Genomic DNA, 24,325 nt, shown 5'->3' with positions numbered 1-24,325 from the left:
TAAGGCTGTTTAGATTTATACTTTAATTTTTATGGGTATTTTGATGTTTGTCTTGTTTTTGAAGATTTATTAAACATGTAATTATTCAAATGTATTAATTAATTACGTTCGTTCGATACCCGCGAAGTTACGTAAATACACGATGTGTATCGGTCGCTGTCAACAGATCAACTGATTCCGTGAACGAATATGTAAGGCTTTGTATCGATGCCTTATCATCTTTTACTGTGCCGGGGATGAGCTCCGATCTAAAATTCTATTTGCACGAAATCGTATCCTTACTACTCACCCACATAGTCATCAGAATATTGAAGTTATCTCATGAAGTATTCTAAACGAATCCATACCGCGCCGAGAGCATGCATCAAAAATATTTTTTCGCCGGTACGGCCAAATTGCGACGCGCCTATCACTTCTATTACTTTGACGTCATGTGTACGTAAACAGATATCTGATATAAACGAAAAAATATACGCTGAACTTATATAGCGTAAAAGTATTGTTACATCAAGAATCTTATCGTGCTTCAAATTTTGTTTAAAAAAAGAAATAAGAGAAATTCATTTTATACAATACACATGTTTAGACATCTTCACGTGCAGATTTATAATACAGCCACCTGGAAGGCCGTTACTTTTTGCAACAATGGAGTCACCGTGAGCGAACCAATGAATTCGTCAAGCACACTTTATGATTGTCAAAGTCCATTGGGTGACCGCTGTAACGACTTACATATCATAATCCCCGACCCTAGTCGTTGGGCTAAAATTGCAGACACTCTACACATCCCCCACTTACCCCTATCATCAAGTACTGTGAGCAGTACGAAAATACTTGGTTTTTGTAATCATGGACATCGGGGCCAGTGATTAGTCAAATTCGTCACCGCTTTCTTGGACGTCCTTGTGTACTTAAGGATAAGTAAATTCATCATATTTTAGACAGAAAATAAGATACAACGAAAGACACATTTCGATGTGTTCAGTTAGAATTTTTGTACAATTTCTTTGTTTCACACGTTGTTCCGCGATCACCGTGCTTGTGAATTATAAGTGTTGAGTTTCAATAAACTCGTTGAAAACAACACAGTATTAGTTTGTCCTTTTGTCACAAGAAGGGTGATCTTTCGAACCTGTCTCAAATTCTATCAAACTCGAACGATCGAAAGACCAATCACGGGTCGCAACAACATAATCTATATATAGTTCTGTACAGTGAGAAAGTAACGTAAGAGCCTTACTGTTACTCACATGTTACACCAAAATTATTTATAATACGTATTATTTGTGACGCGAACTGTCTCGTCTAGCTTTATCTTCCTTCAATGTATGCGACTTTTCCCCCCTTCGTCTTTTATTCAGTGGATTTCGAGGATCGTAAATTTCAAACCAATCGTCGTCTTTCGTACTCGCATCTTTTGCGAGGATAGGCGCCTTCTCTTCACACTGTAATGTATGTACCATCCACGACTCATCGGCCGGATCAAAATCATCTTCTTCTTTCTTACTCTCTTTTTTCGGTGGAGTAGGCGATCTATCTCGTCTAGTCTCCTTAGCATTCTGAAGTTTAGATTTGAATTTTTTCAATAAATCCATTGTAAAGTCTTCGCGAGTTTTACCCTTTTTAGGCATTTTAGACTTCGCCTCTTTGTATTTTTCTTGAGTCTCGATGTATTCTTTCATAATTTCCGTTTTTTTTCCCTTCTTTTCTTCTTGCTCCTCCTTTAATTTTTGATCTGCCTCTTTTGCCTTCTTTTCATTTTTGACGTCACGTTTTAAGTCACGAATTTCTTTTCTAATTTCTTCACTACATAAAAATTAATAATAAATCTTTCGATATTGTTATGTTAAAAGTCGTAAAAAATACATACGCTCTCTTTTTACGTTCTTCTTCTCTATCTTTTCCAAGATAGTATTCATCTTCTGTTACATCCTTATCTTCTTCGACATCGTCCACGTTATAACTTTCGACCTTTTTAGGTTCTTTCTTTGGTTCCTTCAATTTATTTTTAATTCTTTCTTTCATCGCGCTGAGGATACAATAATGATAGAAATAAAAATACATCTTCTAAAATGAAAACAAATTGTATAGAATACACTTACTCCTTCTCTTTTCTTATAGCTTCTAATTCTTCTGAGGTTTTTATTTCATCGTCACTTTCCCAGTCACTAGTGCGATCTTCTTTCTTTTTTTTGCTAGGTGGACCAGCTGGTTCAACAGCTGGTTGAGCACTTAACTTTGGATCAGATAAATGATCGTGGGCTGATTTGCCTTTGCCACTGAATTGTTTATTTAATATCACAGATTCTTCCTCGTCTTCCTCTGCTTCTTCTCCGAAAGACAAAAGATTAAAATTTCTGCAAAAATATATTCCATATTGAAGAATATTATTAATGTAATAAAATACTCTAAATATTTGTGTATCTCACTTCACTCCTGTTTTTTTATTTTTTGTACTATCCTTCACATCGTCACCTTTTTTTGTTGAGATTCTAGATACAATATCAGTAAAAGGGTTACTTAGTATTTCAGTATTTAATACTTTTGGAGGATAGAGTGGCCTATCATTCTAAAATGGAGAAAAAAATACTGTAACACATTCTTGTTCAATTTTTTCCAGTACTTCATCCAATATATTAAACTAATAAACTTACTTCGTCTACCAGTGCTTCTTCAAGTTTAAGCATATTATAAATAGTTTCTCCAGTAACTTTACCAAAGATAGTATGTTTGTTTTGTAATTCTGGAGCAGAACTGAGAGTGAAGAAAAACTGAGAACAATTATCATCTTTTCCTGCATTGGCCATAGCAAGCAAACCTCGTCTGCAGAATCGTAATCTTGTGTGGAACTCATCCTATTGCATATATGTACATATATGTATTTATTAGTTATATTTTAATTGGATCAAAATTAATTTCCATTATTAACTAAAACATACTTTAAATGGTTGTCCATATATACTTTCGCCACCTTCACCTGTGCCTGTTGGATCACCACCCTGTGCTATAAAACCTTTGACGATTCTATGAAATATGGTATCATCATAGTAGCCTTCCATACACAGTTGTATAAAATTCCTGCAAGCTTTAGGAGCTTCCTTAGTCCATAATTCCAAATCAATATCGCCAACTGTTGTTCTCATTATCACCTAATTAGAAGAAATTAATGACCTCTCAATAAAATAAAAGGTATTATAAATAACATATAGAATATAATTATACATATACATATATACATAAATAGAATGTTATGTTGAAATACTTACTATTACAGGTTATGTTACTGAAAACAAATAAATGTGTGCCAAAGTATCTTAAAGTTGTACTTACTTTACCCGTTGTGGGTGGTTCTTGTATATAAATGTTGCTCATATTTGCAAATGTTTTCTAACAATCACGGCAAACTACTTATTAAAAGAAATATTCCATGTTAAACTTCTACATATGTGTCTTCTATCGTCAATCAATTTTGTGACATATGCATGTGACTGATAGATATGGAGAATATAACGGAATCAACGTCGTAAAATAACCTATAGTATGAAGATAATAGAATTAATTTGTTTACTATTTACGTATTTATTAATTATTTTCTAAAATTTAATAATTCAGTAACTTGTATACAGAATGAGGAGATGTTCTTGATGTAAAAAATAGTACTACTAAAATTTTTTAATTTATTTATTAGCAGTTATTTAATAATACATCTTGTAAATATTCAGTTTAAACTAACAGAAATCCTAACATTTTTACATCTATAGCAAAATTGAATTACAACATATTTAATATAGAAGAGTATCAGTAGTGTAAGTAGTATTGATAAAACATTACATACTGGTGTATATATACATACATATAAGTAAGCTATGGCTATGGCATAAGTTTATGCATATAGTGTTTAATAAGCTACATTGTGTTCAGTGTACTTACAAGTTATTTCTATAAATTGTTGTATTTAAATATTTAATGTTACTATTAACTTACAATAACATATAAGTGTTTATGTTACTATAATTTGATCATATGTGATACTTTATCCTATTTAAATTTTCTTTTGCTAAGATTCATTTGCAAAAGACATGGGTACAAGTGTGGTAAATGCACATAGTCACAATAATTTAAATATTATACCAGTGTCAAATCACACTTTAATATATAATGAAATGAAAAAATGTTTAAGGTATGTTGATATTAAAGAATTTCCTATTGAATGGAAGAAGAATATTTTACATTTATTACCAAAGAAGTATAGAAAAAAATATTCTTCATTAATACAATCTATGCTAATGGAAGTAAAAGATATCATAAATAAAGATATGCAAAATTTTGCAATGACAGTTATATTATCATTACCAGTAGAAGAGGAAAATTGTTTTTCTACAATATTTACTGCAAAAGAAACAAGAAATTACAATTATAATAAATTTTTAAGACATTGTAAATTATTAACAAAAAGATATTTCTTTTTCCTCGAACCAATCAAACTCATTATAGATATGGCACAACTTGTACTTCCAACATTTGTTTGCAATTTTGAAGATAGTCATTATTTTCAACTCAAGTCATTGAATGATTTTCAATGCATAATTAATAATGACATTAAAAAAGAATCTCTGATCATATCAAATCAATTTTATAAAGAAGTGTCTAGAGTTATAATAAGAACAAAAGTCATAAGAAATGTTAACACAAGAAAACAGTTACATATTATGCAATGTATAACACATGTTTTTGTACAACAAATTGTAAACGTTATGATACAATCTATAGATCATATATTAACCATTATGAGCAATGAATATTATTGCCCACAAATTAAACTTCAACTTATTCTACATGATGGTCAACTCCTTATCAGTCCTAGCATCACAGAAATATATTCAACATATCATAGTATAATTGTCAACATTAGTAGAATGGCTCAAAATTTAACTCCATTTGAAGAATTATTAAATTTGAAAACACCTTTCACATCTATTCAAATAAAATTACCAGATTGGTATATTAAAAAGTCTCATAATAAGTTGCAGAGTATATTATGCAACTTATTTGAACCCATAAACAAACACGTGATGAATGTCACTGAAGAATTTTATCCTATCTGTGCACCCAGTATAAAGAAAAAAATATTGTCATTAAGTCTAGGAAAAATAAATTTTGATTCATATCTCAAATATATCCAAAAATATAAGATATATTTCGTAAAAGCGAGTGCAATGGTAGAAAATACATATTTTACAATAGGAAGATTAGAACAAAGTGAAGCTAAAGAAGCTTTAAAAAAAGAATCATGTGACATTGTAAATGCTTTCTTGTTTAAACTTATCAAATATCACCAAGAATTTAATTTGAGTATCTGTGAAGAGTTTGACAATTTAAAAACAAAAGCACTGGATGTACCAAATGATGCAAAGTCTTTAATTGAGTTAACTGAATTCATTTTACACGCATCAAAAGAATTAATAAAAGATTTAGAACATAAAATTCAGAAGTTAATAAATATGCTATGTACATTATTGGAAATTACTGTCTTGTCAGACGATCATATTAATTTAAATAAGAAGACTATAAACTGGTTACACCAAATAGAGCCAGTATTTAGGCAGAACAATGTGTTATGTGAAGCAAAGAAAAATGAATTAGAAGATGAAATGCAAAAAAGAATAAATAAGTTAAATATAGATGTAGATAATATTATTCCTCAACTCAGTGTTTTGGATAATATGGATGACATTAATAGAATTGACGAATATGCTGAATATTACAGAGGCCTTCGTAAGCAAGTCAATAAAATTAACAATGAAATGCACAGAATTAATGAGGAAGAAACACTATTCAGATTTCCTGAAACTGAGTTTCCTAAAGTAATTGAATTACTAGAAGTAACTATCCCCTTTTACAATCTTATTCATGTTGTTCATCAATGGCAAAATGATAACGCTGTCTGGTTAGATGGACCATTTGACTGGTTAGATGCCAGTGTTATAAAGAAGAAGACATTAAACTACTTTGACACAATTACTGAAATGAGGAAGACGTTTAGAACAAAAATTAAAATGGATCTAACAGCGAATAAATGTTTTAAATTTTGTGGCATACCAGATGATCCAGATCCTATGCAACAGCCTGCACCATTGAAAGTGTGCTGGCAAGCTCTTAATGATATAAATGATTTTAAAAAATATTTGCCATTAGTAGTGTGCATGTGTAATCCAGCTCTCCGAACCCGTCACTGGCAGGAAATGTCTGCAGTATGCAATTTTGATCTAATGCCTAATGCTGGAACTAGTTTAAGAAAAATTATTTCATTTGATTTAATGAATGACATTGAAAAATATGAAGCTATTAGTACAGGTGCTAACAGAGAATTAGAGCTACAAGAAAAATTGTTGAAAATGGTTAAAGAATGGGAAACAATTTCTTTTGAAATAAATTTTGACAAAACATCTAAAATGCATGTGTTTGCCAATTTGAATGATATAGAATTACTTCTTGAAGATCATTTTATAATGGTTGGAGAAATGAAAACTTCACATTTCGTTAAATCAATATTTTCAAGTGTAATAGATTTTTCTATATCTCTTGATAGAATTAAACAAATCATCTATCAATGGTATCACATTCAAGTCTTAATACTTTCTGTAGATGCCACATTTTCTTATCCTAACATAGAAACATACTTACCTAAAGAATCAACTTTATACATGGAAGTAAAAGAGGTTTTGACAAGTATTCAGAACAAATTATGTGAAACTCCTACTTTATCAGAAATTAATAATCCAATAATTTTAAAAACTTTGTATGATGCTAATTCAAAACTTGAAGTGGTACATCAAGGTATAAAAAATTACATTGAAAGTAAAAGATTATATTTTCCAAGATTCTTTTTTCTTTCCGATAAAGAAGTACAAAATATATTATTTGAATCAAACAGTTTTGAAAATCTGTGTACATCGCTAAAAGCTTGTTTTGAAGGTATAGAAAGAGTACGAATAGATAAAGAAAAACGTATTTGTTCCGTTATTGGTGATTATGGAGAAGAAGTATACTTAGATAAGTTTATTCATGTTTATTCTGTGTCTGAAGAAAAATGGTTAACACATTTAGAAAATGAAATGCATGCTACATTGCAGAGAGATATTTTTAACTGTTGGACTGCATTTAATAAAACTTTTATACACACTGATATTTTGAATTTTCCAAGTATGATAATTATTTGTGTTTTTCAACTTTATTGGACTTCTAATGTACATAACTCATTAACATCATTTAACACTGAAGTATTAAATTCTTTATACTTAAAATATGTTAATCATCTCTCATGTTTAATCAATGAAATTAGAAATTTTACAACACACAAATATAGAGATATATTAACATCTTTAATTATTATAATAAGTAATCAAAAAGACATTATTAGACTACTATTGGATCAGAAAATTACTAGATGTACAGACTTTCTATGGGTTGCACAATTACGATACTATTTAGATGAAGACTATGTCACAGTATCAATGTTTAATACAAATATAAAATATGGATGTGAGTACAGTTACTATAAACAACGTATAATTAATACTGCTTTAACTGATAGATGTTTTCACACTCTTATGCAGGCATATAAATATCACTTATATAGTACTGTCAGAGGATTATCTGGTACTGGCAAAACAGAGACTGTTAAAAGTTTAGCAAAGGCTATTGCAGTACAGTTTCGCATCTTTAACTGCGCTGATATATCCTCTTATCATTTTTTTTGTCAAGTATTTAAAGGATTCATTTCCAGCGAAATATGGCTTTGTTTTGAAAGTTTTAATAATTTAAATTTCCAACTATTGTCCATGATTACTCAAGATCTTGTTTGTATTGTTCAAGCGGTAACAGCAAATTTAAAAGTCATAACTCTTGAGGGTTCTTTGCTGAACTTAAATCCAACTGGTCATATTTGCACTACTAGCAATATTGGTTCATTTAAATATTGCGAACTACCTGACAACTTGAAAATATTATTTAGAAGAGTATCTATGATAGCACCAGATATCAATAAAATTGTAGAAATTGAACTGTTTGCCGCTGGTATACTTAATTCAAAGCTTTTGGCCTCAAAATTAACTGTTGTTTACGGAGTGCTGTCCAAACAAGTGTGGTGTGAATCGTGTAATATTTTTAATATATGTTCCGCGAAAGTAGTTATTAAGACTATAATTTATTTGAAAAGCAGTTTCCCAGATGAAAATGAAACTATGTTACTCCTACGTTCATTAATTGATGTTAATCTACCGAAACTTTGCAACGTGGATATACTTATCTTCAAAAATATTGTAGACAACATGTTTCCAAATATTACCTTATTATATCCCAATTATAAAATCTTTCTAGAAACTCTTGAAACAGTATGTAAATTTAGATCCTTGCATATTCATGATGACTTTAAACTAAAAATAATACAGGTATTTGAGTTACTGTGTATTCATCAGGCTGTAATGCTTGTTGGTGATGCTTTTGTAGGAAAAACGGAAATTCTATATGTTCTGAAAGACGTTTTAATATCCTTACGGAAACAAGGTATTGAATATGGTGCCTCTGTAAAATTGGAAACTCTAATTCCAGGAGTATCTAATGTTGAACAGTTTTATGGTCATTTTGACGAAAAATCAAAAACTTGGAAGGATGGTATATGCTCCAAAATTCTTCATGTTCTTTCAAATGATTCTTTTGACAAAAAATGGATAGTATTTGATGCACCTTTAAATGATACATGGATTGAAAGTTTATATACAGTTCTTGATACGAATAAAGTATTACATTTATCATCAGGTGAGAAAATTAATGTGGTTGATTCTATATCTATTATTTTTGAAACAATGAGTCTTGTAGAAACTTCTCCTGTTATGCTGTCAAGATGTGGAATAATTTATATAGAATCACAGTCTATTGATTGGAGACCATATGTTAAAACATATATTTCTAAGAATCATATCTGTAATGGATATGAAGAAGTATTATATTCATTATTTGACTGGGTAATGCAACCTTCTTTAGAATTTATACAAAGACATTGTACTTCAACTTTAATTGTAAACCGATTACACTGTATAATATCGACATTAAATTTGCTGGAAATGTACTTGACGGATATTCAAACAGAAAATACTGAAGAAAAGGGAAAATCAAACCATTTTATAATATGGATGCAAGCTGCACTTATATTGTCTGTTGTATGGGGATTAGGAGGGAATTTAAATATGGATTCTCATATTAAATTTAATTCATTCTGTACATTGATTTGGAGTGGAAAAAATGAAGAATATCCAAAACCAGAGGTAATAAAGAATTTTGATGTAACATTACCTCATGAAGGTTTAATACAAGATAACTTTTACGTTTTTAAGGGCAGTGGGAATTGGAAGTATTGGGGTGATTTATTAAAAACTGAAAAGTTGTCAGAAATACCTGACACAAATGAAATTTGTGTACCAACGATTAATACTATGAAATATAATTTTTTGTTTTTAAAACATATTCAGTACAAAAAGCCTTTTCTGATTTGTGGAAATATATCTACTGGAAAGACTTCTTTAATGAAAAATTTGCTAAGAAACAAACTATTCATAGAAAACTATTTAATTAACTTGTTTAGTTTCACTTCTATGAATACTGTTCTCAGAACACAAAATTTGTTGCTCTTAAAATTGAACAAAATAAAAACGGCACATTACGGCCCTCCAAAAAATCAATTCTGCATTAATTTCATTGATGATCTCAATGTGGAAATGAACGAACATAAATCAGAAATGAAGAATATTTTAGAACTTCTGCGGCAATATCACAGTTATGGTTATTTCTATGATAGTAATAAACCTGAAAAAATTTTTATTCATGATACTATGTTTTCACTTAGTGTTACAGGAAATGACACTATTAAGATATGTCCTAGATTTTTAAGATATTTTAATTTGTACAGTATGTATACATCATCTACAGATACCATATTTAGAATATTTTCAAATGTACTTCTTACTAACTTGAAAAAGAATCTTTTTGGAACAGATGTTTTAACTAGTGTAACCAGTATAACAAATGCTACAATTGATGTTTACAATTCTGTAATTAAAACTCTCCTACCAATACCTGTAAAATTCCAATATCAATTCAGTATAAGAGATATAAGTAAAGTGATTAATGGCTGCAGTCTACTCCAGAAAGAATCAGTGGAAACGAAAGTTACTTTTATTCGACTTTGGGCACACGAAGTGTGGCGCGTTTTTGGTGATCGAATATTAAACAAGGATGACAAAGAGTATCTTTTCTTACAAATAAAAGAACTCACCAAACGTCATTTTAAAGACTCGTTTGAAACAGCTTTTGATTACTTACCAAAATTTGAAAACAATCAAATCACAAAGGACAGCTTTGATGATTTAATGTTTAGCAATTTTATGGATACAGAAAAAGATAAAGATAAGAAGTATGAAGAGATAAGTTCTATAGAAAAACTAAAAAGTAAAATTCTTTTTTATCTAGACAGGTACAACAATAATTTTAAGAAACAAATTGATATAGTAATAACAAAATACGTGCTAGAAAAAGTGATTAAAATCTCAAGAATTTTAGCTATACCAGGAGGCAATTTATTAATGATTTCCAATATAGGATCTGGTAAAAAGTCTATAACAAGTCTTGCAGCTTATATGAATCAACAAGAATTATTTGAACTATGTGTACAGTCTTCCTGTAACTTTAATATATGGAGGAATAATTTAAAAACAGTTCTACAGAAATGTGGTGGACTAAGGGAAAATCTTACATTTTTTATCAAAGATAAACAAATATCAAATACTTTCCTTTGCGATATTAGTAGCTTACTAGCTACAGGCGAAATACCTGATTTATTTTCTACTAAGGAGAAATATGATATTATTGAAATGGTACGTTTACACGCTCAAGGTGGAAACAAAAATGCAGAAATAAGTACCCGTTCTGTAATGAATTATTTTTTGGAGCAGTGTAAAAATAATTTACATATTGTTATGTGCTTCAATTCATCAAATACAGCAATTAGATCTTATTTATATAAATATCCCGAACTATTAAAATATTGCACAATAAATTGGTACAACACATGGCCAACACATGCACTTGAACAAATAGGTTCGAAATATATTCAAGATATTAATGTTAAAGAAAATATAAAACCAGATATAATAAAAGCTTGTGTAAAGTTATATAATAACGCGCAAGAAGTAAGTAATGAATATTTGAAAGAAACTTCCAAGGCAATTCATATCACATTATCTACATTCCTACACATGTTAAAACTATATACTCATCTGGTATCAAAAAAGCAAAACGATATTATTGCAACAAGAAACAGGTATTTAGCAGGCTTAGAAAAATTGGAATTGGCAGCACAACAAGTTGAGAAGATGAAAACTACATTAACAATATTGAAACCACAATTAGAGCTGTCTGCTAAGCAAACTATGATTACCATGAAGGAAGTAGAAAATGAAAATATTACAGTAGAAGGAGCCACTATAGTTGTACAGCAAGAAGAAGAAATAGCAAATAAAAAAGCAGAAGTAGCTGGTAAACTCAAAATAGAATGTGAGGCTGATCTAGCTGTAGCAATTCCAATTCTAGAAGATGCTGTTGCTGCATTAAACACATTAAAGCCCACAGACATTACACTTGTAAAAGCTATGAAAAATCCTCCTGATACTGTTAAATTAGTAATGGCTGCAGTCTGCGTTATGCTTGATATACCTCCAGATAGACCCGTTGATCCAGTCACTGGTAAGAAATACACGGACTACTGGGGGCCAAGTAAACGCATTTTGGGAGATATGAATTTTTTACAAAATTTAAAAGATTATGATAAAGATAATATTCCACCAAATATAATGCAGATCATTAAAAAAACATATATGTCAGACAACAATTTTAAACCACACATTGTTGCCAAAGCATCAAGTGCAGCCGAAGGACTTTGTAAATGGGTGCGCGCGATGGTATCTTATGATGAAGTCGCAAAGGCAGTAGCACCTAAAAAAGGAAAGCTTCTAGCTGCACAGAAAGAATGCGATGAAGCCGAAGATTTTTTAAACGAGAAACGTAGAACACTTTCTACATTAAATGCAAAACTTGCAGCACTAAATAATAGTCTTCAAGAGACATTGCAACAAAAACTAAAATTGGAAATAGAAGTGGAAGACTGCACTGATAAACTTAAGAAAGCAGAGAGATTAATTGCAAGTTTGGGGGGTGAAAAAGATCGCTGGATGCAGTACGCGAAAAGTCTTCAAGAAAATTACAATAATCTTGTAGGAGATATGATAATATCATGTGGAATAATAAGTTACATGGCCTCGTACACTATTGTTTTTCGTGATAAAATTGTAGAATACTGGAAGCAATACATCAGAGATTTGCAAATGCCATTTACTACTAAGTATAATTTTGTAAATATACATGGAGAAGAAAATGAAATAAACTACTGGTATCTTTGCGGTTTACCTAAGCATAGGTTTTCAGTTGAAAATGCTATTATTATGAGTAATTCTGAACTGTGGTGTTTATTTATTGATTCACATAATCAAGCAAATCAATGGATTAAGACAATTGAGAATAAAAATGATCTTCAAGTCGTTAAACTCACTGATTCAAATTATACATCAATTATTCAATGCAGTATCGAATGTGGTAAACCAACATTAATTGAAAATGTGGGAGAAGACCTAGAAACATTATTAGATCCTTTGTTTCTGAAAAGAATTTATAATGATGGAAACACTTCATATTTGAATTTTGATTGCAAAGTTGGAAAATATTCTCGTGATTATCGATTATATATTACAACCAGATTATTGAACCCACAGTATTCGCCTGAGGTATTCAGTAAATTCACAGTAATCGATTTTTCTATACCAAATGAAGCTCTTCAAGATAGACTCCTTGATCTTGTCGTCTTTAAAGAAAAACCAGAACTTCATGAAAAATTTGAAATTTTACTTATGGAAGATGTTAATAACAAAAAAATATTAAAACAACAAGAAGACAATATTTTATGCACCTTATCTTCAACAACCACAAATATTCTTGAAGATGAGAATGCTATAAAAATTTTGGATTCTTCGAAATGTCTTTCTTTAAATATAATTAAAAAGCAAGAAGCAGCAAAATTAATGTCACTTGAAATCAGCAAATTTCGGGATGTTTATATGCAGTTTGTTAAATACTGTGTAGACTTGTTCAATACACTTATTGCTTTATCATCCTTGAATCACATGTATCGTTTTTCTTTTACATGGTTTATGCAATTGTATATTAGATCAATTGAGACTTCAAATAGAAGTGCTATTCTTGAAAAACGTTTAGCATATCTGAAATCGTCATTTACTCATGGTCTTCATGCAAGTGTTTGTAGATCCTTATCAGAAAAACATAAGATACTGTATTCTTTCTTGTTATGTTCCAAAATATTATTAGATAATGAAGAAGTCACAAAAGAAGAGATAGAATATTTTATGTCTCCAAACTTGTGTCACATTAACATAATTTTTGACAAAAAGCCTGACTGGCTACCAAAAGATATTTGGATAAATGTTTACAATCTTAATAACACATTATCCACTTTTAATGGTCTTGTAGATAATTTCTGCTGCAATGATGAGATTTGGAAGCAATATTACACTTCCGAAACACTTCAGAATCAGTTATTACCAAAACCCTGGGTGAAGAAATCTTCTTTTCAAAAACTTATACTTATAAAAACTTTAAAGCCTAATAAGATTATAATACAGATTACAGAAATAATAAAAGATACATTGGGAAATACACAAAATTATTCCCCACAACTTAAAATATCTCAATCATATGCAGAATCCAGTTGCTTAACTCCTATTGTATTCATTCTACCAAGTTGTTCATCACCTTTATCTCTCATTTCTGTGCATGCAAAGACAAAGGGTTATTTATCAAAGTTTATCTCTATATCTATGAGTAAAAGTCAAGAGAAAAAGGCTGAATTTCTGATACAAAGGGCTCAGAAGGAAGGCACTTGGGTATTTTTACAAAATTGTCATTTGGTACCACATTGGATGGTCCACCTTGAAAAATTCTGTGAGATTTGCAACATTTCCAATGTATCTCTAGGTTTTCGATTATGGTTATCTAGTTATCCCATGAAAGAATTTCCAATTAGTATCTTGCAAAATAGTATAAAGATATCCTATGATTCCCCTTTGAATATTAAAGAAACACTGCTAAATATTTACCAGTCTGAACCTATAATAAGAAAAGATTTTTTTGAAGGCTGTCCTGGCAAAGATAAAGTCTTTACAAAACTTCTTTTTGGCTTATCTCTTTTTCATATAATTATAGAAAAAAGAAAGAATTTTGGTGTTCAAGGTTGGAATATACCATATGATTTTGATCATTCTGATTTTCACATATCTGCCATGCAAATGCAAAATTTTATAAATACTACTGATTATGTACCTTTTAACATTCTTCTGTACCTCATTGGAGAATGCAATTATGGAGGAAAAATTGTAGACCATTTTGATAGAAGATTTTTAAAGCATCTTTTAAATGATTATTGTAACTCTGATATAATTAAAAATCAACAATACTCATATTTAAATAATATAGCAAAGTTGATACCACAAAGGTGTGAATATCTCCATGTCATTAAATATATTGAAGAAATGCCTTTAGATCTGTCATCTCAAGTCTTTGGATTCAGCAAAAATGGAGCTATTATTCAGGATACAATGATGGCTACTGAATTCTTGTCATCTCTCTCATGCTTGAATTTTATTGATCCTTTATTAAATGATCAATTGTTTCAAGATCAAGTCCTAGTTTTAATTAATGACATTCAAAATAAATTGAATAATACATTTGAAATCCATCAGTTAGAAGGAAAGCAAACTTCTTTACTCCAAGAGCCCTTACATAGAATTCTTCTTTGTGAAATAAGATTATTAAAACACATTTTAACAATTATAACTCAAAATTTAAATAATTTGAATTTAGCATTTGATGGTTATCTTCCATTTACTGATTCTTTAAATACCATATCAGAAGAAATATACAAATGTAAAGTTCCAAATACTTGGAAGAAGTTACAAAGTATTAATGTAACAGACAATCTAGGATATTATATTAATAATTTAGTAAAACGTATAGAATTTCTTCAACAGTGGTGGAATGAAGATTGTCCTAAAATTGTTTGGCTTGATGCATTATTTTTTGGAAAAATGTTTTTTTCTGCTATTTCATTATCGTTTTCTAAAAAATATAATGTACCTATTGAAGAAGTCTGCCTTGAATTTGAAGTTATAATTGAAGAAGAAACTGATACAAAAAGTGATGTTTATTTTATTCGTGGTTTGCATTTATCTGGTGCTCAATGGAATGTTAAAAAAAATATATTAGCAGAAAATTCCACGAACGTATTCTGGCAGAATATGCCACCTATATGTGTTAAATTTTTACAAAATAAGAAAGATACAGACAAAGCTTATGAATGTCCTGTCTATGTAGCTGCTATTCAACGTACCGATAAAAATATTAAATCTACATCGCAGAATTATGTAATTAGTATACCTTTAATAACAGACGGACATGAAGCTCATTGGATAAAATGTGGTACGGCATTATTTTGTCATACCTCATAATATAAAAAAATTGAACAAAATGGAGGATATTATTATGCAATATTGACTAACAAATATGGAAACATTTTTGATACACGATATGTATTTATGTAATAATATAAAACATAATGGACAAAATAACTAATATTATATAATATTGAACATTGTATTGTATGTAGTTTGCAAAAAGTAATAAAGAATTGCGATTAGTGCGAAATGTATATTCAAATATTTCGCGGATTCTCTCGCCATACGTATCCGGTTCGGTTCCATGTAAATGGGAAGGAATGACAGGTAAATTGAAGAAATTGACGTAAAGTTGAATTACTGAACAAAGAAAATTATTGCAAGAGAAATTTTTGAAGCGGTTCAAAATCAGGTATCATCTAATCCATCGTAGGTGATTTAATATTTGCACTAAATGGCGAGCCACGAAGAGTTGGTTTCGAATTTTACAGATATAACTGGTGTTGAACCTGGACGAGCACGATTTTACCTTGAGTCATCTGCTTGGAAGCTCGAGGTGAGGCGACATAGTTATTAAATGTTTCATAAATTTTAATTCGCGAAGCAATAATTTACGAATGACCACTTTCAAGCATTATTCTTCTAAATATTAGTCAAATTTCAGCACCAGTTTTATAACCTTAAATGTAAGAAACTTAAATATTCCCGTGATACAAATTCGAGTACGTTTTAGTATGTTTTGAAATAGTTTATAACTTTTGTTATTACACTAAAGGCACGATCGAAGGAGAGACTGTTTTACGAGATACAAATTCGTAATTGCAACGTTGCGATGAACTGTTTATAAATTGATGGATGTCTTATTTTACGAATATTATTGATGATAACATGCTTAAACATTCTAGGTGGCATTTAACACAATTCTTTTGATGCTTTCAATGCTTTACTAAATATTCTTTTTATTCTTTAAATGTTTCAGGTTGCTCTTGCTAGTTTTTACGAGAACGATGAGCCTACTACATTAATTGCAGCACCAGCAGAAGATTCATCAGAGGACGATTATAAAGAAGCTCCAGAGAATATTGTAGAAGGTGCAAAATACACTGAGATGGAAGAAAAACTGAAACCAAAATCAAAAATTGCAACATTAAATGATCTTAAAGAGAAAGAAGGCAGCCCTGATGAAGAAGAAGGACAATCATTTTATGCTGGTGGTTCTAAAAACAGTGGGCAGCAAGTTTTAGGGCCAGGAAAGAAAAAAGATATTGTTAGTGATATGTTTAAATCATGTCAGGGCCAGTCAGTGGATGTAAAACCAAAACCAAAAGGGCAGCAGAGACCAAATACCTTTAGTGGTGCTGGATATAAATTAGGACAAACAAATTCTGATACAGAAGGTACATTATGAGTATCATTAATTCTAAATACATACTTCCATTGTTGTGCTGCTAAAACATAAATTTAATTTTCTTTAGTTATTGCTTCGACCTCTAATCATCCACAATCTAATTCTGGGCCTATTACTTTGAAGTTGTGGAAGGATGGATTCACTATAAATGATTCTGAGCTTCGACTATACAGTGATCCAGAAAATAGGGAATTCCTTGATACCATTAAAAGAGGTGAAATACCAGCAGAAATACGACAAGAAATTCAAAGTACCGAGGCATGGCTTGATATGGAGGATCATCGTCATGAGATATATGTTCCTCCAAAGGTCAAAGTAAAAGCTTTTACTGGGAAAGGACATATGTTAGGAAGGTATATTAAGCTATCATGCACACCAATATTTTTCAAATGTACTTCATATAATTTTACTAATGTACATTGTTCAGTCCATCTCCAGCAACTGTGGGTATGACAATACCAACAGATTTGGCAGATCAAACAGCAAACGAATGTCAAGCAAAAAAGCAATTAAATGTAGATGAATCGAAACCTGTCACAACACTGCAAATTCGTCTAGCTGATGGTACTAGTGTGAAAGCTCAATTTAATTTAACACACACGGTCAATGATTTGAGGCAATATATAGTAACGTATCCTTTTGTAATTAGTAGTATGATTATTGCATCAATAATTCTATTTTTTAAGTACCCAAGTTATTCCTTAATCAGTTTTGTCTTAGTATGAGACCTCAGTATGCCATGAGGGAATTCAGTTTATTAACAACATATCCAACCAAGGAACTTAGTGGAGACAAAACAATCGGAGAAGCTGGTTTGCAAAATACAGCGATAATTCAACGACTGAAATAAACATTTTCTTCTAGATCATTAGTTATGAAAGTTTGTGATGTATTGATTAGATCATTCTTAAATATACATTGATATACTTGAAAATAACAGTTCAACACTTTTTTTGGTAACAAATGCAACTTACTCTATACTTTCAATATTTATTTTAAATGTGGTTCTTATTATTTAATATCAATTTAGCTGATATAATACAGGGAACATATTACCGAACTGAAAATCGATAATAAACTTTTAATTAGTAACGTATAATAAAATTACGAGACTATTGTAAAATCTATAATAAAATCGTCAACGCAAAGTGTTGTCTCTTATATATGTATAATTACCAAAAGGCAGTTTTAGAAACAAAATCTTCGAAATAAGGAAAGATAATGAGTTGTGAAAGGTACCTAACATGAAAACTGATATTAGATTTAATAAAATACTTATATTTATATACAAACTGTGAACGTACAAGAATGAAAATGATATGTTCTGTTATAACAAAATTTTTTATACAGAATTTAAAAATATATGCTTACTTATATTATACATATCATTAGATCAGACTTTTAAACTAAAATTATATACTACCACTATATTGAATTTATACATTGCTTCTAAACCAACAATACCGAATGATTAGTATAATAACACTATCGTGTATTTAATATAAATTTTCTGTACATTGGTGAATCTTGAATGTCTTCCATAAACCTCAGAATGGAGGTATCTTCATTGTCTGCATTTGGATTTGGTTTTTCGAAACAATGTTTGTAACGATTTAACGTGATTAAGTCTTTCCCAATTTCTCGGATATAAATGTTGTCTTTTTTAAATACTTCATCTGTATTATATATGTAAATAGGCCGATTGTCAATGATACTCGACTCAAAATAAGTTTTTTTAAATACTGTAAATCTTGTATTTTTCGTATGTGCATTGTCAATTTGTTGCGTACAGAAGGTCAAGGATTTTATCTTGTAACGATCGGCTTTCATTTTGGATTGTTTAAAATCTGTCATTAATTCAACAAGGGAATGATGGTATCTTGGTACTACATATTCTTCCCATGATAATGAAATAGTGTACATAACTTTATTGTATGTACGATATAGACAATCTGCCTGTATGAGATCTTTTATTATATTAGGATGGATTCCGGAAAACGGAAAATTCCATGGCACAACTGTATACGTAAATTTCCATTGTGGATTTTGTGACTTAGATAATTCTTTCAGCTGACTATTAAAATCATTTGAAATACCGAAATCATACACTATAAAATTATCCATGCCAATTATATCATGAAAATTTATAAAAGCAATCATCTCCGATGAATGCATTGGTTTTATTAATGGTGGTGTTACACATACACCAACATTAGTGTAATTTGAATTGTATCGGTCAGATTTAATTGCTAATATAGGTGCATCATTGATATTTATATTAGATTTTGTAAGAAATGTTATCCCTACTGGTATTTTATTTTTAGTGTAGTGACAGTAGAAATAATACCCACTGTAAAAACTTTTATCAGTATTTGTACCACTTAAGTTACTATTAATTGGAATGTATTTGAAACTCCCTAAGGTTGGTTTGATTTCATTTTCAAAAAATATTATGCACTGCATATCTTGAATACTACTCGGTAAACCAAAACCTATTACTTGGACTTCTGTATCATGTATATTGTATGCAGAATAAACATATAAGTCATTCTCTAATCTCTGCCAGGAGGAAGTAGGCACCTCAAATTTCATGTTAGGTTTACTAAATGTTGATACATTATTTGTACAATTTGTCTCAACATTTTTCTGATTTGGTTTACCAAAGTAATTGAAAACTTCTAATACATATCTTAATTTGTTGTACTCGTGTCTATAAAATAATAAGGACACAAGGCTCACTACTGCAGTAATTGCAAGTGCCGCTTGATAATAGTTACGCATGCTGTAAAGTTTAATTTCAATTCTGCATGTATCAGTTTATATTTTCATATGCTCTTGGCTGCCTATCATAAAAGCATACAATTCTGGAACAAACCGTTATTAACACGATTAAATACTACTCTTAGATATACAGATTTTCGATTGCAACATATTTAATTATGAATACCTGTAAAACGGTATACATAATACATAATAATTATTCTTCTTCGAGGTGTATATTGTTATTACAATATAAGAAATCCACATATATATACAATTTCACGTAACCTTTAATAATAAATTGACAAATTTATAACTCACTGACTTGCCACTTATTTTATTTTATTGAGATTGTAAATTCCTTTTTAACAATTACTGATTCAACATTATAATTCTTCATCAAAAATTATTTTATTGTTTCACAAGTCGACGGGAAATACTAGGTTAATTTACCTGCGCGCCAATTTTCAAAATGACGAGTACAATTAAGAGCTAATGCATGATTGTACGTATTGTAAAAGTTGTAAATATTTCTTATTATTCTCAAGTGTTATACTAAAAGTAAAAATCAACAGTTGTTAATTCTTACTTGTTAAACATTCTCAAACAGTATATTGAGACTTATCATAAATTTATATTTTAAAAATTAATTGTGAGATTAAACTGGTTTATAAAAAGACAATAGGCAAGTCTGGTACAAAAATTATAATTTATACAATTAATTTATACAATTGCGTATTGTTCATATAATAATTCACGTACTTTGTAATAATCTTCAGATAGGCAGCCTTCCAATATTACTTTGCCAGCTTCATGCTGAAAGAAAAACAGTAAAACGATATTACACTATTTCTCATATATAGCTTTCTATACAATAAAATACAAACCCTTCTAACGGCAATAGTATTATTGCAACACCATAAAACTCCACCACTAAATTCGGAGGGAATATTACTTTTGTTTAAGATTTGTTTGAAGTCAGATAATTTTAACTCATTTATGAATGTCGTTTGATGCCCAGGTACCTGTGAAATATATGAGGTATATTGTACACATTTGTATTTTAAATAATAGAATTTTCATATAAATACATACCTCGTTCAATGGTAATGGTTCTAGGGTAAGTATTTTATCACTTTGGTCTATTGTATCATCTTGCTGTGTATCAGCAACAGCATCTCGACAAACCTGATCTCGAGCAGTTATCATTGCATCGATCCATGCTACTTCAGAATCACCCTTTCCTTTAGAGAAATTCAAACCACTGACAAGAGCATCAGTCAAACGAACCTAAGAATAATCGCATTAATCAATATTGCATGTATACGAGCATTAAAGTTACATGCCAGTTGCATTACCTGATAAATGTGTGTTTCCGTTGTAGCATCGAGAGTTTCTCCTCTACCTGGAAGAAACACACGTGCACCCGCACTTTGCGCTTGTTGAGCTAGAATTTCCGTATCGTTCGGAGACCCCCTAACTAATACAACTCTTCGAGGCCTTAACTGTGCTAGGATTTTTTGCAATGATTCCCCATCAGATCTGCCCTCAAAGTCTATGTATGTGACAGATGCATTAACTGTCATTGTACGTGTAACTTGAATGCATTTGGTGGGAATGTCAGTAGCTACCTCTGGATGATGTGCAGCATCTTCTTGTTTTGTTTCCAAATTTTCTTTATTATCCTCTACTTCCGGCATAGTTTCCGCGATTTTATAATCTTCAGGTCTGTATTAAGTGATATTAAATATTTGAAAAGAATGATTACATAGCTGCACTTTTAATATAACAAAAATATTACCGTATGATTTCTCCATACTCGTCTATCTTAATTTTCTCTTCCACAAACGGAAACATAGGATGCTGCTTTTTACTTTGCTTAAAGAAACCAGGTTTACTTTCTTGCTTCACCAATAAATCATGTTTCCCTCTTCCACCACCAACTTCTATTTCGTCTTCTGATTCAGAACTCACATCAGCGGTTTCCCTAATATGTAAGTTATTGAATATGTAAAACATACTTTGATAGCATCATTTTCAGGATACAATAATGTAAAATTGCATACATTTGTTCCTGTTTTAACTGTTCTTGTTTTAATTTCTCTTTTCTTTGATATTCTTCTAATTCAAGTCCTTCCAGTTTGATTCTCCTCCTCACCTCCAGTGTTATATTCCTGTTGCCCCCTTTTTCTACTAAATCTCTGGCAAGTGTTCCTGGGGAGGTTCTACTAGTTATTATAATACTATTCTGAGGATTACCACACCACTGTAAAAACAATTCTCTTGAGAAACCACATTCCATATCTGGTGTGCTTGCAAGTACAACCTAGAAAGTTTATACAAATGTAAGTTCCTTTGACAATATTCATAAATTGTTAATATTGCGTTAGTTCTAACCTTTGGACTGGGTACTTGATTTAGTTCTGCCATGCTGTGACACAATTGCAGATGCTTGAACTGAAATGGATTATTTCTAGCTCCTTCGAAGCTCCTCATTAATTTATCACTCATCCATTCGATCTGCGATTTTGCAAATTCCACAACATTGTAACTAACATTATTCAAAAGAGCTAGAGAATATGCAAGCAAACCAGATTCTTTGTTACGCCAGAGCTGATCCAACATATGTGCTAATTCTAACACACGCCCAGCTGTATCTACACTGACCAAAACATTTCCACCACCACGCAGAGTTTGTAAAATGTTTGCTGTAAGATAATTAAGTATAAGATACCGTGAAGCACTATATATCAACAAACTATCATGAAAAAAAGTGAATTTTCATTCACATACTCATCAACTTTTCATCTCTAGTTCTGCGTCTAGCTTGCTGATATGTAGCATTAAAAGCATCTGTTATTAATAAAGATGGTCTTTGCAATCTTTCTAATTCACAACCATTTAAATGTCTCTCCTTCTTATGATTGAAATCCACAGCATATATTATATCTTCTTCTCCAATCTTTACAATTTTCCAAATAGTCCCTCCAATCATATGACCAGCTGGCAATGGTGTCAAAGTAACTCCATATCCTTTTCCTTTCATTGATATACTCTGATTATACTTCAACTGAACAATTTTGTCAAATGCTGCATCTACATCATCTAATGTAAACAAATCAAAGTCTTCCATGTTGTGACGAGACTATAATCAGAAGTATATATTATTGTTGGTGACATAGTTGAATTTTAAACAATGATTAAGGTCATTTTCATTGTTAGTACCTGATACATATCATACATAAACATTTGTCCCATTTTATATACAGGAATTGTGGCATATATAGGACAATTTAGGCCACATTTTCCAACTAAATATGGTAAAGCACCCAAATGCAATGGATCTGGATATGATAGCAACACTGCATCTATCTGATGCACATGCCTATAAAATTATAAAAGAATGTATCATTTTAACGGATAAGTGATACAAAGTTTAAAAAATTGTAATAACTTATCTACCGTTTCAATTCTTTTATAAATTCTTGATCAAAGTTCTCATCCCATCCACAGTCAAGTAGTATTCTTAATTCATCAACTTGCAATACATAGCAAGGAGGAGACTCGTCCATAGCCCCAGAAACAGCATGAAGTTTTATAATTGACGTCATTTTTTTAATTTCTCTTACTTATTGCAACATAAAAAAACAACAGATGACCATCTAAAAAGAGATATCTGAAATGTATCTTTTTAAATTACGGGTCGAAACTGTGTCAATGAATCTTTTATGCTGCATTCTTAAACTAACCTAAAATGTAACGTAATAAATTACGAATAAATTGTAAGGAAATAAATTCGTAGTTTTCCTCGAAGAAGTCCTGAGATGCTTTCTAGAGAACAGTTTCTGAAACTTTTTAAAATGCATGTAAACCGACCCGTCCTTCAAATATTTCGTATATTCGACGACAAATCATCTTAGAATGATTTCTTAGATTTACAAAATCAGCGGTCAAGGAACGGTGCGATAAAGTACTAGCTAATGTCACGGTACTCTGCGATAAAAATAAGCGCATATCTATGATATTTTTAAGACGCTTCACATAAAACTTAATGCAAAGCGTATTTCATTATATTTCTTATTTATGTACAAACACATGAATCACGAAATAAATCGAGTAAAGCAAACAAAAGAAAAGAAAATTAGCTTTTACCACCGAATAGGTATAGGATAGACCTATCATCTTATGGGACTTCGTGTCTCATGTTCTGAAATACCGATAGTGTAAAAAGTCAGGGATTTCCTGCTGCCCTCTACGTCATGAGAACGGTGAATTTGTGAACTACGTTAAACCTAAGAAGGGACTATGGTCGTGAACGGATTCTCTTCCGTCCGTTCGCTATAAAGTAGACATATTAGAAAGGAGTCTTGGATTCTAATCCCGACGGACCTATATTAGTTTTTCTTCGCGTACAAAAAAGTTATTGCGTTTAATATTGTTTTTATGGGTATGTATATGTATTATTATGTACATTTGAGTAAATTATTTTATTATTCCATTGTTATTACAACAGTTTAACAGTGACAAC

The 24,325-nt window shown here is 30.6% G+C and overlaps 6 protein-coding genes across 6 annotated transcripts; 3 read left to right on the top strand and 3 right to left on the bottom strand.

The window, feature by feature from the left end:
- Positions 1-1,175: 1,175 nt before the first annotated feature.
- LOC107189274 (peptidyl-prolyl cis-trans isomerase CWC27 homolog) lies at positions 1,176-3,372 on the bottom strand. Its single transcript, XM_015577768.1, has 7 exons — positions 3,331-3,372; positions 2,940-3,149; positions 2,655-2,855; positions 2,430-2,569; positions 2,103-2,357; positions 1,871-2,029; positions 1,176-1,806 (listed from the first exon to the last, which is right to left on the bottom strand). The coding sequence occupies exons 1-7, from the start codon at positions 3,370-3,372 to the stop codon at positions 1,281-1,283; spliced, it is 1,533 nt and encodes a 510-aa protein (XP_015433254.1). The 3' UTR covers positions 1,176-1,280.
- Positions 3,373-4,787: 1,415 nt separating this feature from the next.
- Positions 4,788-13,281, top strand: LOC107189262 (dynein heavy chain 3, axonemal-like). Its single transcript, XM_015577752.1, has 3 exons — positions 4,788-6,837; positions 7,492-13,175; positions 13,246-13,281. The coding sequence occupies exons 1-3, from the start codon at positions 4,788-4,790 to the stop codon at positions 13,279-13,281; spliced, it is 7,770 nt and encodes a 2,589-aa protein (XP_015433238.1).
- Positions 13,282-13,286: 5 nt separating this feature from the next.
- On the top strand, positions 13,287-15,683 carry LOC107189261 (dynein heavy chain 12, axonemal-like). Its single transcript, XM_015577751.1, has one exon. It carries the CDS (start codon positions 13,287-13,289, stop codon positions 15,681-15,683), a length of 2,397 nt encoding a protein of 798 aa, XP_015433237.1.
- A 113-nt stretch (positions 15,684-15,796) lies between these two features.
- Positions 15,797-17,958, top strand: LOC107189273 (NSFL1 cofactor p47). Its single transcript, XM_015577767.1, has 5 exons — positions 15,797-16,185; positions 16,609-17,026; positions 17,105-17,390; positions 17,465-17,668; positions 17,758-17,958. The coding sequence occupies exons 1-5, from the start codon at positions 16,084-16,086 to the stop codon at positions 17,885-17,887; spliced, it is 1,140 nt and encodes a 379-aa protein (XP_015433253.1). The 5' UTR covers positions 15,797-16,083; the 3' UTR covers positions 17,888-17,958.
- Positions 17,959-18,522: 564 nt separating this feature from the next.
- On the bottom strand, positions 18,523-20,019 carry LOC107189260. Its single transcript, XM_015577750.1, has 2 exons — positions 19,985-20,019; positions 18,523-19,901 (listed from the first exon to the last, which is right to left on the bottom strand). The coding sequence occupies exon 2, from the start codon at positions 19,816-19,818 to the stop codon at positions 18,523-18,525; it is 1,296 nt and encodes a 431-aa protein (XP_015433236.1). The 5' UTR covers positions 19,819-19,901; positions 19,985-20,019.
- A 501-nt stretch (positions 20,020-20,520) lies between these two features.
- Positions 20,521-23,408, bottom strand: LOC107189272 (probable cleavage and polyadenylation specificity factor subunit 2). Its single transcript, XM_015577766.1, has 10 exons — positions 23,260-23,408; positions 23,023-23,182; positions 22,591-22,942; positions 22,195-22,505; positions 21,864-22,123; positions 21,599-21,784; positions 21,156-21,525; positions 20,893-21,087; positions 20,685-20,822; positions 20,521-20,613 (listed from the first exon to the last, which is right to left on the bottom strand). The coding sequence occupies exons 1-10, from the start codon at positions 23,406-23,408 to the stop codon at positions 20,521-20,523; spliced, it is 2,214 nt and encodes a 737-aa protein (XP_015433252.1).
- Between the last annotated feature and the right edge of the window lie 917 nt (positions 23,409-24,325).

This window comes from Dufourea novaeangliae, unplaced genomic scaffold (genome assembly GCF_001272555.1).
Source record: "Dufourea novaeangliae isolate 0120121106 unplaced genomic scaffold, ASM127255v1 scaffold149, whole genome shotgun sequence".
Taxonomy (NCBI): domain Eukaryota; kingdom Metazoa; phylum Arthropoda; class Insecta; order Hymenoptera; family Halictidae; genus Dufourea; species Dufourea novaeangliae.
This window is presented reverse-complemented; position numbering and strand designations above follow the sequence as displayed.